Source organism: Stylophora pistillata, chromosome 9 (genome assembly GCF_964205215.1).
Source record: "Stylophora pistillata chromosome 9, jaStyPist1.2, whole genome shotgun sequence".
Lineage (NCBI taxonomy): Eukaryota > Metazoa > Cnidaria > Anthozoa > Scleractinia > Pocilloporidae > Stylophora > Stylophora pistillata.
Window position 1 is genome coordinate 28,779,461 of NC_142527.1, and position 16,088 is coordinate 28,795,548.

General features: G+C 39.4%; 1 protein-coding gene across 1 annotated transcript; it reads left to right on the forward strand.

Moving 5' to 3' along the window:
* Positions 1–1,163: 1,163 nt before the first annotated feature.
* Positions 1,164–15,288, forward strand: LOC111339066 (uncharacterized). Its single transcript, XM_088732183.1, has 17 exons — positions 1,164–1,549; positions 1,678–1,743; positions 2,834–3,040; positions 5,124–5,201; positions 5,595–5,714; positions 6,697–6,804; positions 7,880–8,037; positions 8,506–9,028; positions 9,584–9,780; positions 10,197–10,227; positions 11,173–11,326; positions 12,007–12,125; positions 12,669–12,748; positions 13,229–13,380; positions 14,049–14,103; positions 14,519–14,600; positions 14,913–15,288. The coding sequence occupies exons 1-17, from the start codon at positions 1,457–1,459 to the stop codon at positions 15,006–15,008; spliced, it is 2,319 nt and encodes a 772-aa protein (XP_088588309.1). The 5' UTR covers positions 1,164–1,456; the 3' UTR covers positions 15,009–15,288.
* Positions 15,289–16,088: the final 800 nt, after the last annotated feature.

Below are 16,088 nucleotides of genomic sequence, written 5' to 3' on the forward strand. Positions count from 1 at the left end.
GCAAAACACTGACATTGAAGGATACTAAGAGCAATTACGCGTTGGCAAGCGTCGAACAACTGACTTTGATTTATTTCTCACATGGCAAATATCTGTATATGAAACAGATACCTTATCGGCATAGTCGTACGGGGTCCTCGCGACAATAACAACTCCTAGTATAGTTGTTTTTGCTGTCTTAGGAGTGTACTTATTAAAGATTAAAGATCTAAAAGAAGTTGATATCGACGATGACGATTGAACTAATTGCGACCAAAGTGACCCGTGACAGTCGTTGCGTGACACGCTGGTTTGATTGTTGGGAGATTACCATTGTCTTTGCACTTTGACCGGTTCACGTGGGAATAGAAGACAAAATAAGGCAGCAGAATAAGTCCTTTGGACTGATCTACGATTTCTTTGTCGTTTATTACTTATTTTTTGAAAACCAGTTCAAATATTTTTTACATTATTTCGCAATAATGCATCAGTCAAAATAAACCCTTCCCCCCCAACTATTGTAAAGATAAAGTAATGATTCCATGTTCTCTGATTAAAAATAATTTTATTTTCCATTATTGGTTGCACAATTTCAGTTTGCTTTCTCCTAGATTATAGTCCTGTTTTCTTTATTTCGAATTCTTGAGGTCGCGAGAAGGGAGTAATTTTTACCTTGATAAGAACTTGAGCCAGCTTTCAACGTGAACGTCGGAAATGAAAATCTCTTGCTTTATTAATCTGCTCTCGTGTTATTTTTTGCTTAATCTTGGTTCCAGTCTCCTCGCCTTAGTTATATACATACATAGCTGTTTTAAATTTCAACGGTTACTTTTGAAAATGTATGTGGAGTACACACGAAACGTCAAGTCATAATCAAAATGTGCAAGTTCAATATGTTTATCACTGCTGTTTATGTCTTATATTTTTGATCAAATTACGATGGCCCAAGAACAAAAGTATTTATGATACAATTTTTACCTTTTAATTTTTTTTGTGTATATATATTTTTTTTATTGTGTCCAAAAAATAATAATATAATAATTGTGCGGACGGATAATATGCCATTAAAATTGTGTCACTTATTTCGAGGTGGGGGTAAGGCGAATTCTTTCGGGATACGGTACCCGTTTGCTAGACCCAGGCTCTAGTCTTCTTTTGGAATAGTCCTCTATCGCAAAGCATCATTGGCTCACATAGTTACAGAAGACGCAGACAAATTTGTCATACCGCATTTCATAAATGTTTGGCTCATACACCGGCTGTGTGTGTGGGATAACGTGATTGAATACGATACAGGTCGAGATAAGATGAACACGAATCTTTAACGGAGAACTAGAGCTGTTTAGATCCAAGGAACTTCGAGAGAAAAGCAGGAAGAGAAAGTAGACAAGAATGAGTGTAGCTGTGGAATTATGAAGTAGCTTTCTTAGATATTGGGGCACAATCACACGTGAATTGTCTATAGTTCTTGCCAAAAATGCCGCTTGAAAGTTTTGCCATCGGTAAAGTGATCGGCAAGGGAAGTTATGGGGAGGTTTACTTGGTGAAGCATCGTAAAGATAGAAAGCAAGTAAGCTTGGAAGACTTCGTGACGAAGTCTAATTGTAACCTTGATAGTATCGTTTGTTCCATACATCTCAGCTGTCTCGCATAATTGCGTATGAAACTTCTGTTGACTTCTTTCCTGTACGATTATAGTGTGTCATGAAGAAGGTCGATCTTTCTAAAGCCTCCTCAAGAGAAAGGAAAGCCGCAGAACAAGAGGTGAAGTTGTTTTCTACACGACTTTTACTTGCTTATATTCATTACGTCAACAAGACTTGATAACTTTATTAATGGACTCCCAACCAAGAAATTAGCTTATCCTGTCGTAAGATACAATTCATCTACAAGTCTGGTGATCTGAATTTATGGTGTACAGATGATCGATGGCTGTGAGTAAAACATCATGTTAACCAACTGTTTCGTGAATAATTGCTGTGGACATGTTTTCTTTGTCGACAGTGCATAAGGTGTGAACTCAATCAGTACACTGTAACTCGTGCTTTTTTTCGCCACTCAATTGCCATAATTTCTTTTCTGTGAGCTAGGGAACTACTGTGACTTCGTTTTTGGACTGAAAGGGAATTGCTATCTATGACAGGATGTTTTACCTTCTCACCCCCAGCAAAAAGAAATTTCTCCTCACAATATAAAATTAACCCTTTAACTGCTAAGATCTGATTGTTAATTCTCCCCTCTAGCTGCTACACATCTCTTTGTAAATTGGTTACGAGAATTTGGCGTTCAATCAAGATAACTTGTACCTGATAAGTTTGAGTATTCTCATTACCTGTTTGCTGGATCATGTATGGATATTATAGGGAGAAGTTACAGTTTAATCACTTCTGGGAGTGAAAAGGTTCATATGTTTTCAAGCAGGAAGCTGCTGAGAAGAAAGACAAATATACCCTTGGTTTAAAATTCTCTGAGACACAATAATAGGAACTGTTTGATAGACCGCACTTTGAATTGTTATCAAGGTCTAGGGAGTAATTGTGTGTAAATTATTGGTGTGGCCAAATGTTTGCTTGAATATGAAGGAAAACAGAACTTCAAGGAACACTGACAAATGTATCATTGTAAGATTAAATAACCTTTTTTTAAGAGTTAATATGCAATTACCAGACTTTTGTTTTGTAATAACTTAATGAACATTAATACACTATCTTAATACCATAATACCTAGTTTTATGGAATGAGTGTTGTAAGAGTGGGAACTAAAGGGGAAGTGAAAGTTTATTGTGGGGGGAGGGATGGGGACTATTGTACAGTAATTCTGTATCATATAAAACTCCCTTTTTTTAATTTCCAGGCAAAGTTATTGTCTCAGTTGCGGCATCCCAACATCGTTTCTTACCGGGAATCATTCCAAGATGAATCAGGATTTCTGTACATTATAATGAACTTTTGTGAGGGAGGTGACCTGTATACGAAGCTGAAAGCACAGTCAAAAGAAGGAAAAGTACTTGAAGAAACACAAGTTGTTGAGTGGTTTGTCCAAATAGCCATGGCATTGCAGGTACAAAATATACAAGGTTTATGATAGACTTGTTTATTAAGTTAAATTACCATGACAACTCAGCCTAAGAAGTTAGTGCTGCTATAAGAACAAGTAAAGCCTGTTAATAAGCCAAGTGGCCCATCAGGCTGGCACTTAACTACAGTTTCTGCAGCATGGTGCCAACAGGAGCATTTCTACGTCCCCCGTGGATGGGATGCTAGTCCATTGCAGGGTTACCCCCAGCATTAAATTCGCCTGTACCCATTTAAACACCCGGGTAAAAAGAGGCACTGTGGGAGTAAAGTGTCTTTCCTAAGAACACAACACAATGTCCTCGGCCAGGGCTCAAACCCCGGAGTCAAGCACATCAACCATGAGGCAACTGCACCATGAAATGTAAGATGAAATCTATTGGGGAATATTAACTTTAATAATGTGTGCAGTTAACTTAAAATTACTGTCAATTTTAACAGTGTCAGTTCTTAGTACAACTAGAGTGAGCTTTTTAAGAATTGGAAATTTAAAATTGTTGTGTAGCAGGGATTGGGAAGGCAAATGAGGCAAATGAGACAAATAGGCCTACGGCCCCTGACTTTGAAAAGTTATGGGCCATTTGGTAACAGTATGGGCTGGATGAAAAGGAATATGGAAATCATAATGTGCAATTCGCGATATGTAGTCCTTCAAACTCGTTGTGATTAGTCTCAACTGACTCGGTGTTCAATTCCATGTTAAAAAAGTTGAAATTTTTCTTTGGCGTTGAGTACTATCTAACTTTGGTAGTTTCTTCAGAGGCGTTATCTTGATTTGAAATGCAAAAGAAATGAGTTCATAACACAAACCCCGGGAACACAAAGCACATGTCGTGCCGTGGTGGAATGTAACCTCGTTTGCTAACTGAGTACGAGTAGATGTCTGGGGAAGAAATTAAATGAACACGAAAGTTTGCCGATCCAAGAAGCAGATACACCAGACTTTTGTTTGTTTTAACACAAAATGGATACACAGATTGAACTGCTTATCACCTATCACGCGACTGAGGTGCATGTTGGGCTCGGTAAGCAGTTTTTTAATGTGACATTTTAAAAATTTTTGCGTAATATGCGCATGGTGCACAGCCTTCCTAATCCCTGTGTAGGATGTTCAACCAACACCATACAGGTTAATGCCTGAAATGTTCACTGCAGATTTATCTTTAGAAATCTTTTTCTTCACTGCATCTCTATTTTCTTCTCTGCATCTCATCTTTAACCACCCCCCAGTTAGCTCAATTGGTTAGAGCGTCAGATTGTGTTGTGCGGGAGGTTGGAGGTTCGAGCCCTGGCTGGACCAATACTCATGGTCTTAAAATAACTGAGGAGAATTTGCTACCTTTCTATAATATCAAGAAGTGGATAGATATTCTAGTCTTCTCGGATAAGGATGAATAAACTGTAGGCCCCGTCTCCTGCAGGGTTAGGGGTAGGAGACATTAATTTCCCACGCATGAGATTACTGTGTGGTGGATGTCCTCCCCTGGGGTGGGATGGGTGGGTTTACTGGGTCCGCAGTAATTGGCGCAAGCTGTTGCGGTGTTCCTGCCTGTGGGCGAATCTAATAAATTAAATTAAAAATTGAATTTAATTAATTAAATTAAGTAGTTTTTGATGAAGCGATCTAGTCACCAATTTGGGACTAATTTTCAAGACTTGGTCACCAAAGTGAAAAATTTAGTTGCATTGGCACCTGTATTAGGGGCAATTCTACGCCCTGACTTCAGAGGTTAACATGTGAAAGTAATGAATCTGTGTAACTTACATCAAAAAGATTTCAAAATGTAAAACATCAGGTGTACCCCTGAAAAAAAAAAACTGGTAGGTTATAGATTATATCACAGTTATACACCTGATGCATTACAAATAGTTGCAGATTAATGTAGCTACATGAAATATCTTTGTTAGATTATTGGACTGTGATAATTGACTTAATTGTTCAGGTTAACCATTATCAGGCATAAATTTGTCTTTTGTTTAATTAGTGTTACAAATTTAATCATATATGCAACATTAAAGCAGTGATTAGATGTAATTGGTACATGTATATTTTTTGTGTTACTTTGCAGTATATGCATGAGAGAAATGTTCTTCACAGAGATCTGAAGACCCAAAACATTTTTTTGACAAAGAGCAAGATAATCAAAGTGAGTTACAGACAGGAATTTTAACTAAATTCTGACATGTCGATGTATTAACCTCTACAAGTTGATGTGCTTAAAAGAGAAGAAAGTTTGGTGCTCTTAAATGGAGTTGGACATACAAAGGTCTCATACTAAGTCTTCATTGCCATGCAGAAATGTGTGTGAGCTAGGGCAATTTTAATGTTGTGATCAGGTAACAGACATCCTGCACGGAGCTATTTTCAGAATTTCACAGAGTCATAAAATCATATAATTATGTTAGGCTTAGTATCTTTTATGCCTGGTAGCTAAATTGAAAGATGGTTAAGTTTTTGGTCGAATCAGCTAGGCATATTCTGACAAATGATTTTATTGTTGTATAGTCCCCTACATTTTATTGTTGTGTTCATCTGTCAGGTTGGTGATCTTGGTATAGCAAGAGTTTTGGAAACATCCTCTGATATGGCAACCACTTTGATTGGAACACCATACTATATGTCTCCAGAGCTTTTTTCTAACAAGCCTTACAACCATAAGGTAAGATGCAACTCTGAATTTCATAAAGTATGACATGTGTACATGTATGGAACCTAGGTTCTAGAAAAAGGACTGTTGCTAGTGTGGAGGAGTCACTGATGTTGATTAACCATTAGTGAGAAGTTGTTTTTCAGTCTGGTTTGTGGATACTTTTTTTTATCAGTTTTGCATAAATCAGATTTAACACATCAAACTTAAGAAACATCTCCAGTGTAATGTGACTCTGATGTTCACTTCTGCTCAGGTTTGTAAAATGACACTCCTTGTCACAGACAACAATCCTTTTAAAATCTATAAAGGCTGATAGTTTCTAAAGAAACTGTTTGGGGCTGCGTCGGTGGGGGTAACGAAATAATTTGGATATATCAACAAAGTTGAAATGGTAAATTGGCCTCCGTAACGATTACAAAAGCTGACGTTTCGAGCGTTAGCCCTTTGTCGGAGCAAAAAATCTACCCTTGTGTGTACATGGACAATCACAGTCAGTCCAGGGCCCTTTGACTTTTACTTGGCAGCACAATGACATTCTTGGTCTTAAGCACATAAATTAATGTAAATTAGTATACACACTCAGTGATCTTGGCATTTCAAGCAATTTGATTTGTTCGCTATCTCGGGCTAATCAACAATGTACACCTCCAAGCAAGTGGATAATGGGAAAAACAAATTGGCAGGCGTAAACTCGCGTTTCGCTAAAGTTTCAGAAGCAGAAATTGCCTTTAAATGGCTTCCTTTTAATTTTGTCGAGATCACTTCGTGTGTATAATACTAAAACAATTATTCTTTTCAATCTTGGTGGATAGTGGCTTTCGGGAATATATTTACCTCGCTTCTTCATGGCTCAGTAAATATTTAGCCACTATTCACCTCGACTTCAAAGAAGAATAATTGTTAATTGTTACTCTGGTATTTGGTGATATTGATATTGGTGATATTCATTCAAATCAATTATTGTTTTATCTGTTTTTTTTTTTCCCCTCAGTCTGATGTTTGGGCTTTAGGTTGTTGCCTGTATGAGATGTGCACTTTGCGACATGCATTTAATGCAAAGGATATGAGTTCTTTAGTTTACAAGATACTCAAAGGAAAGGTATGAGCACAAAAAGGAAAATTTATTTTTGTGAGGTACAGACATTGTGCTTTGCAAAAATGCATGTAGAATAAAAAGGATGGAAAGTATCAAGCCTGGTGGTCAATTGAAGTATACATTCAATAAGTTTTTTACTTTGTAACCAATGTGAGACAAAGAAAAGAATCTTAGTCCCCTCACAAGTTATCAAACCACACACCTTCGAATTCACCTACCAATTGCTCTACCACCGAGCTAAAGAGAACTCAGTCAGCTGTTTTTGTGAAAAAAAAAATTGCATACTTCTTTATTTTGCTTTGCTGTTGGTGCATAACATTAATGACCTAACTCAATGGAGGGCAGATATGCCACCAATTAGTAAGTAAGGCATAATAGAGCTTATTTCTGCCATGGCTATTTTTTCCAAGATTACTTAAACCAAAATGCACCTCCCTGACATTACATCATACCTTGGGTGCGTTATAGCAACATGTTAAGTTCACAATGTATTAACCAAAATCATGTGTTATGGTCAAATGATAACAGACATATAATACTCTGTTTCTTACATTTGGAAACACTCCTGAGATTTTCGTATCAATTGTCTGCACCCTCTGCTGGGTAACCTTTCTCATAAATCAAACAATGGCCCCTCTCTGATTTTTTTCTCTCTGTCATTACCTTTCTGCTAGAAGATGCCAGTATATGTGCACGATCCTCGCAGTAAAGCACTATGAAAGCAATAGTGAGAATCAGACCTGAAAAAATTCAGGCCTGAACGGGATTCGAACCACTGACCGCTGCGATACTAGTGCAGCGCTCTACCAATTGAGATAACAAGCCATCTGGGAGCAGGCCATCAAATGTATTCGACATAAACCCGTAAGATGATAAATCAAACACATCAAATATATGAAATACGTATATCTGAACCGCTGTTATGAGACGTATATGTGCACGATCCTTGCAGTAAAGCGTGTTAATGTGGTAAGGAGAAAATCCTTGTTGGTCACTACAAGGAGTGAAAGGGTTAGCAGTGAACAAGGAAAATCTGTGTCTCGCCTGTAAAGTACTCAATTAAATTCAATCTTTACAGACTCCACCTCTGCCATCAAATTACAGTGATGATCTGTGTGGGATTGTTCAAAGTATGTTGGAACTAGAACCAGAGAAGAGGCCGAGTGCCGCTCGCCTTTTGCGTCACCCGTACATCAAGAAACAGATTGCTCTCTTCCTCGAGGGAACAAAAAATAGGTTTGTGGAAATCATCGGTAAATCGAGCTTTTCCTTTTGCTGAAAAGTTATCATCAACTTGAGAAGACACTGCAGTGCATGCTGACTTGAAATAAAGATAATAAATGGTAATGCCTATCTTTTAGGTAGAATTTTAAGTTTACGGCAATTGAATTAATAGTTTTTCAACTTTAATCCGGAAAGTGACCTTCAACTTTGGAAGATGTCCTGCCTGGCAACTTCAAATTTCGCCATAAATGATTGCTAAATGTATTTTTATAATGGAATTTTAAGTAAGGGGTGATTTGTAAATAGCCTGACTCCCTCGATCTTGTTCATTGCAACACAAATTTTAGCCTCTAAAAACCTACCCGTTCCCACCGAAGGGAAGCTTGGATACCCTACACCAGCATTTATCCAGATATTTCTGATCTAAATGCAGACTTCACATATTTGCTTACATAATTTGTTTATCTTTCCTTATTGCAGGCAAAAGCAGAAAACAGTTACAAAGGAAGAACGAACCCCTAGTGCAAAATCAAAATCATCTTCATCGCAACCGCCCAAATTAGATTCTGGATACGTAGGATCTGGACTTGAAGTTTCTATCGCAACGATTTCTGCTGTAGACTGTGTTCTAGAAGACGAGAAGTCAACAAAACAATCACCAAAGCCTTCATCGAGAAATGACCGAGGTAGATCTTCGGTGGATTCCACAAGTTCGTCGAGTGGCTCTTCTGAGAAAGGAAGAACCGAGGCGGATGTTAAGAAAACTGAGCAGAAAAATGCTGTGGATTTAAAACAAAAAGAATCAATAAGGAAACAAATGGCCGTCAGGAAGAAGTCAGCTGGTGTTGAGAAGACAAGTAATAAACAGTCAGTGAAGCAGAGAGGTGTTGAAGAAAAAGCTGTTCCCGTTAGGAGATCTTCGGAGGATGTAAAGAAAGCAGCAGTTTTGGAGGAAAAGAGAGCAAAACCTAGTCCTGTTAAATCAAAAACACCCAGAACAGAGGTGAGACCAGATAGAACCGATAATCGGATCTCGCTTTAAATATCAGCTATTGAAAAGTCCGATTGTGGTGGTTTTTCTCCCGTTTTTAACCTCTAGATCATAGTCAGAGTATCACTAGCCAACACAACACATGCAATAAAAAAATGGAAACAAAGTTAGACGGATTTTTTTTATTCGTTGAATTCGGCATTCGCTTCCCTTGTTTCCTCTTTCTCCATTCTTTTCTCTGTCTGTTTCTTTCTTCTTGAAACTCGGATATGGCCTGCAAAACAGGTGCCACTCTAAACGTTTTTCCGGCGAGCAGAGGAAGCACGCGCGAGGCGAGCGCGAGAAGAACGCCCTTCTCCCTCGCGCGTCTTTCGCACTTTAGACAAATATCTTTTTGTCTTAGTGTAGATTAGTTGTTTTTATCTTTAAAATAATCTGCTAATTGCTTAATTTCTGCTAGTTTCTTATCCCTGATTGTGATTTCTGTAAGATTCCAATAAGAATAGAACATACTCAGGTGTACTTTCCCTTAGATAAAACTAATCCAGTTATTTCATCCTAATTTAGTCTCAACAGCCTCAGCGACCATTACCGCAACCCCCCAAGGGAGGTCCCCCAGGGGGAGATCTGCCCGCGTCAAGAAGCCCTAGAGCGAGGCGCAGATACAAAGTAACGTCCAGTTCACACGCGGCCAGATCACAATACGCTGAGGAAGAAGAGGAAGAGGACGAGGAAGATAAGAGTAACGCGGATTCCGAACCAAGGTACAGTATCAAAATAAAAATTCCTCTCCTACAAAAATCTCGTGCTCGTTCCTGGTCTTTAAATTTACTTTGGGATGAAGCCTCTAACTCCCAAGGCTTGATTGTTCTTTCTCTCCTCCAGCTGCTACGCGTTTCTTTGAAAATTAGTTACAAGATTTGGTGTTAGATCAAGATAACAACTTCTATGGGATAAGTCTGAATATTCTCATTTCCTGTTTGCTGGATCACGTTTGAATATTATAGGGAGAAGTTACATGTTTATCTCTTCTGGGAGTTAAAGGGTTAAGTGCGGAGAGAGGTCGACAGATCTCCTACGTGTATTATCACTCAATGTCGTAGGGTACGTTGTGTTATTGTAGTAATGAAAAGTGTGCAGTGACCACGTCTGATTCTCTTGTCCTGATTTTTATCTTTAGTTCCAAGTCTGTCAGTGAAAGCACACCTCAGGTGAGTACATTGCGGTATCATCTCTTGGAACAGCCCATCTTGAAATCCATGTGAAAACCACGCGAAACCTTTCGCACTGCCAGATTAGAGAAGCCAGTAAGAGAAATCTAAGCCTTCTTTCCTATAGAGACTTGGTTTCTGTGTAGCGTTATTGCTATTGATCGTTCATGCCATCTACCATCGAATACTTGCGAAGCGATACTCAATTATTTTAATCGAAAGAGAGAACTTTTGATGAACCCTGATGACGGCAAACAGCCGAAAACGTTTGGTTTTAATCTTTTAATTACTTTTTAGCCTTGTATATTTAATATTTTTTAGAGAACTTTTCTTTCGAGGATTTTGATTTAGGAGGGGTTTGAACAAAAATGAGAAACTTGTCAAAGTGGTGGATGCGGTATCACCCGCGCAGATGAAAATGAGACTATGCACTCGTTAAGGTTCCATCAGTGACTCGAAACGCTGTCCTCAAGTATGCATTTATGTTGTAAATAATCAAACCTCATAAACCGTAATTATTCGATTTAGCGCCTTCGTTCCAATAAGCGCCCCCTGTCTAATAATAAGCATCCCCGTCGATTTTTTTTTGGACCGCAAACGCCCCTATTCTCATAAGTGATCCAACTGAGTAGGCGCCCTCATTCCAATAAGCGCCCCTATTCTAATAAGCGCCCCCATTGAATGAGCACTCGTTACATAAGCGCCCCTATTGAGTAAGCACTCCCATTCCATTAAGCGCCCCTATTCTAATGAGCGCCCCCATTGAATGAGCACTCGTGACATAAGCGCCCCTATTAAGTAAGCACTCCCATTCCATTAAGCGCCCCTATTCCAATGGGCGACCCTATTGAATGAGCACTCGTTACATAAGCGCCCCTATTCCAACAGGCGACCCTATCGAGTAGACACTCACTCTAAAAAACGCCTTATTGACTTGACTTACAGAGTGGCTTATCGGCCCGTGAAAGACGACGGCTCAAGCAGAAACAAAAGGGTGACAAAAACGCTGTGCCTACCACGCCCTCAGCAAATGTACTCCCTTCCCCTAGTGAAGTGATCGCTGCTAAGGTTAGACGTTCTCAAGAGAGCAGTCAAGGAGGTGAGTTCGTGGTACACTAGGAAATATTTTCCTGTTCTGGTCATGTTGGAGGTTTGCATTCCCTGTCAAACTCCTCCATCCCCGGCAAGGTTCTTTTCAAGAGTCGATGACCGTTTGTTATATGTTTCAAAGAAATATTTTCCGAATTATTTGTTCAACGAGTGTTGCTTCAATTTGAATTTGAAAACCCGTTGCATTTATTTTAAAATCTTCTCACTGTCCGCCAATTATTGTTGTGAAGTTACCGGTGGGATGTTAACGCTTCAAAAATGGATCTTATGTTGGAAGAGATCCTCCTTGTGTTGACCTTTTCATCCTTTCTCGTTCTCGATAACGACATCCGGTACATCTCCTTTCCCCTTTTTCTTCACGGCTAAACAAAACCTCCCGTCATTTACTGGGAACTTTCACGGTTGAGAACATAGCTGTAGTTTGTGGTTTTTTTTTTTTTTTACCTCCTAAGTAAAAACGTAGGAAGAGCCCTTTTATTCCTGTCCCTTGCTTGTCAATTTATACCTCAAAGGTGTTTGTCTTCACCGATGTAATGTTATTGTAAGGTTCTCTCAATCTAAGCGAGTTCTTCGCGCGGCTAATGTTAAAAGAAATCCTGGCGTGTTTCTTTTGAGCGAAGAGGTTCCTAAGGTTCTAATTTTGTAACCTTCCGTTATTTCACATTTCAGCCACACCTAGGCAGGGGTCAGCAGGCAGCGATCCAAGACGTCAGCTGAGTTCGGAGGGCTTTGATACCCCGGATGGAGCCAGGCCCATCGTGCGACAAGAATCCAGTGTTTCAGTTACGGTCGGTGAATGAATAAATGAATGATAAACAAAACAAGAGTTTACTTCTAACCTCACTGAATTGTATCATCCAGGGTATTGAATAAGCAGGCTCGAGAGATCTCATGTCATGTTGACACTCAACGAAATTTTGCAGGAGTGATTTAACGAGATTATATGATACTGTACGGTAGTTTACAATCATAGAGCAGTAAAGATTTTGGTTTGCACTGCCATTTGTCTGTTTTAAACTTTCAAAGCTTAAGAGGATTGAAAAAGTTCTGTTACATGCGAGCAGTCTTACTGTTGGGGTCTTTGTTGGCTTGCCTATTGAATGCTTCTGCAGAAGACGTATTCGGGTCAATATGTGCAGTAGAGACTAGGAACGCAACGGATTAGGAAGGGGTGGAGAGGGTAGGGGGTTCCTATCCTTCCACTTCTCACAAACTTGAGACCAGATCGTTCTTACAGCTTCTTGGCTAGCATTCAATTCTCAAACGGTGAACCTGCTCACACTGTGTAGGAAAAAAGATGTTAATTTCGCAAGTTTCATTTCTGTGCACAGGAATCAGTTGAACAAGACAGCGACACGGACTCAGAGCTAGAGGAAATTAGTTTAGATGAATCTTCTGCATCTGCGCGAAGGTGAGTAATATTCCGTTAAAATGATATAGCCATGTATTGAGTGGACAGAGTGATTTTTAGCGTCGTAAAATTGGAACCATAATCATAACATGGAAAGTTAAGAGAGAAGGAAATTGTCTTGAGGGAGGACAATAAGAACTGTCGAAGGGCTGTATCGAAGGGCTAACGAAGGGCTAACGAAGAGCGCTGTCGAAGGGCTAACGAAGGGCTCTGTCGAAGGGGTAACGAAGGGTTAACGAAGTGCTCTGTCGAAGGGGTAACGAAGGGTTAACGAAGGGCTCTGTCGAAGGGGTAACGCTCAAGACATCAGCTTTAGAAACTCTTTATGGTGGTCAATTGACGTTATCAACTCAGTTAATAAAACCAATTATCTTGTCATCCCCCTCCCTCCCTCCCTTCCCCTTTATCACCCTCCCCCCTACCGACGCGGCACCACAGTTTCTCTAGAAAGTGACCCCCACCATTTGAAATACTTTGTAGGAATCCACGTAGACAAAGTGACGTCACGTCTTTGATCTCTGCACTGGACACCACCTTGAAAATGTCAAATGCCGGCGCTGATAGAGAGTCCCCGGATGTGGATACTGTGCTTAAAACACCAGAAGAGGAAGAACCTCTAGATGTACCATATGGTAAGAAAGAAACTTTTATTTGCATTGTAACTTATTTCGTCAGAAGTGCCGTTGCGAGGCAAGTTTGAAAGTATAAGCCAATCGGCTAAAAGTTACTGCAAACTAGATGAGAATTATATTTTTGCTGTACTTTTCTTACTAAAATATAAACCGTTTAAAACTTAGAAGTGGGATAGTTTTGTGACGTTTAAGAACATCGGTTAATTTTTTTCGACAAGAACTATGGGTTATTTGTTAGTTGCCAACACCTTATAATGCACAACCGATCTTATCCGTCCTTCTGTCAACCTTGACAGCATTTCCTTTCTGAAGGTTTCTCTACCGCCCGGCACCATTTTTTGTGAAGGTGCAAGTTTGATAAAAAGGTGATTTCATGTCAGCGGCAACACCACCTCAAGACCGAGCCACTTACTATACCCAAGCACACAGATTGACTTTTTTTTAACCAACTGCGTGAGATAAAAGATAATTAAGTCTTTTTTTTTTTTTTTTAAGTATCTTGAGTAGATTTGACGTGACGACTGGACTGTTTTTGACAAAATTGTATCTTGAGTAGATCCACCATAAAAGGGACAACATCGTGAGACAACGAAATTATTTAAGTCTTACTTTTCCAGTCAGATTCAGCGCTCCGCTCAAGAAAAATCAATTTTTTTTTCTCATTTTAGGTGGATCGCCCACAGCATCCGGGAGATTACGAGACCGAATAGAGCGATTAAGGAGGTAGGAAATTGAGCACCTCATGTACGGGATGCTTAAAAATTTGAAGCTCTAGATAGGTGACACTGACTCATTGAGAATAGGGGATCGACGTCTCCATCTGAACAACTACACACCCACCCCTCCCCTAACCCACTAACCCAACAACAGTCAACTGATAGCATGCTAAGGTTAATGCTGGGCTAGAAGAGGGGTTAATCGCTCGATAATGACACTGATCTAGCAGAGGCTATGTATGAGAACAAGAAGGAAAGAAAAAAGAGAAAGCCAGAGTGGGTCTTTTTGTGGAGTTCATATATTTTGCGAGCATGGCGCGTATACATAATGGGGGTGTATCCGAGAAAGAGCGAGGCGACTGTCATCGAACAAATTCATTCCATTTTTTTTTTTTTTTTTTTTTTTTTTTTTTTTTTTACAGTGAATGTTTACGCGGCATTGGCGAAGACCTGCTGATAAGAGCGTATAATATTATTGACACCCAGCAGGAAGACTATGTCGAGGTAAGGTTTCCTTCCTGTCATTTTAAGTTGTTTATTGTTTGTGTCGTGAATCTTACGTGTTTCAACTGGTGTCATGTAACCCGTCGATGGCAATATTCAAAATAAGCTTAAATGAACTTTGGAACCTTTGCATGTATTGAATCGTTTTTTGTTTTACTCTTTATCCTCTTTGTTGATTCATTCGTTTGTTCTTTGGTTTGTTTCTTCCATCTTTGATACCATCAATCGCTCGCTTGTGCGGCCCACTAACAGTTTTACGTATCTGTTCGAGTCAGTTCTTAGCGTGTGTGTACTTTCGTTTTTCCTTTTCAGGAAGCCCTGGTTCGTCTTATGGGAAGAGAAAATTTTGAGAGATATGGTGGTCCAATTTGGCAGCTAAAGTTCATCGAGGATTTTAAAATACACTAAGCTTTACTTCTAGGTCCTTAAAGAACATTTAATACCTGTAGATCTTTTGATTATTGCTGCTTTGTAAACCCATAAGGCCTATACCTAAATTTCTGCCGACCGAGGGCTGCCGACCAAGGACTATGAATATCGATGCTCTTTCAACGGAGCGCTCACTTGGACCAGGTACCAGGCTACTTCGTCAACAGTCAATACTAAAAGTCATGTACATACCGAAGTTAATTGGTTACGATTGAGTATGAATTTAGAGAAAGGAGAAATAAATATATTATTTCACAGATCTCTCAGTCATGATATCGCTTGTGTTTTTCAAGTGGCTTTCATGTCGTAATTCTCCAGAAGTGTGAAGTGGATAGGTCACTTCCGGAAAATTTCATCCATGCTTCACGAGGCCATCACTTGACCTGAAAAACACCTGATTATAGACGATCGCAACTTGGCCAAACGTAAATACAAGCTATTTACAATTACTTGGAAGCGTTTGATAGAAACTTAGACATGTTGTCCCCGATGCAATGAACGGTCGCTTAGATTTTATGATCACTCTCAGATCGAAAAGAAGGGATGAGTTCTCAGTGGAATCAAGAGGTGTCGGTAGCTCTAGGAGGCTTTTCGATTGTCGCAAACTTAGTGAGTGCACGACGGCCAAGTGGAACTTCTCATTATTACGCAAGAAGCAATGCTGGATTCAATCAAATTAAACTGTTTATTTATCATCATGGTTTAGCAAATAAATAAAGATCAGTAGAGAAAAGAGCTAATTGAAAATAATTTTTCTCAGTTTCTTAGAGGATCGCAGTTATTTTGTTTTTTGTCTTTTAATTTTTTTTGGTGGATCTGGGGAAATAAGTTTATCATTTAACCATACTGCCGAGAAGGATTTCGTATGTTCCTACAACTTTCATCACGCTTGAATAAGTACCCTCTATGTTTGGAGTGCAGTCGGACAACTGTAACTGAAGCTGGTATCGTCATTTAAACAAATAATGGCCAAGCTCAAAAGCGGATATAGACAGTCACAAGTGTTCTTCACGGGCATGAAAGCTTATTGCTTATTGTCATTAGAGATCAACGTCATAG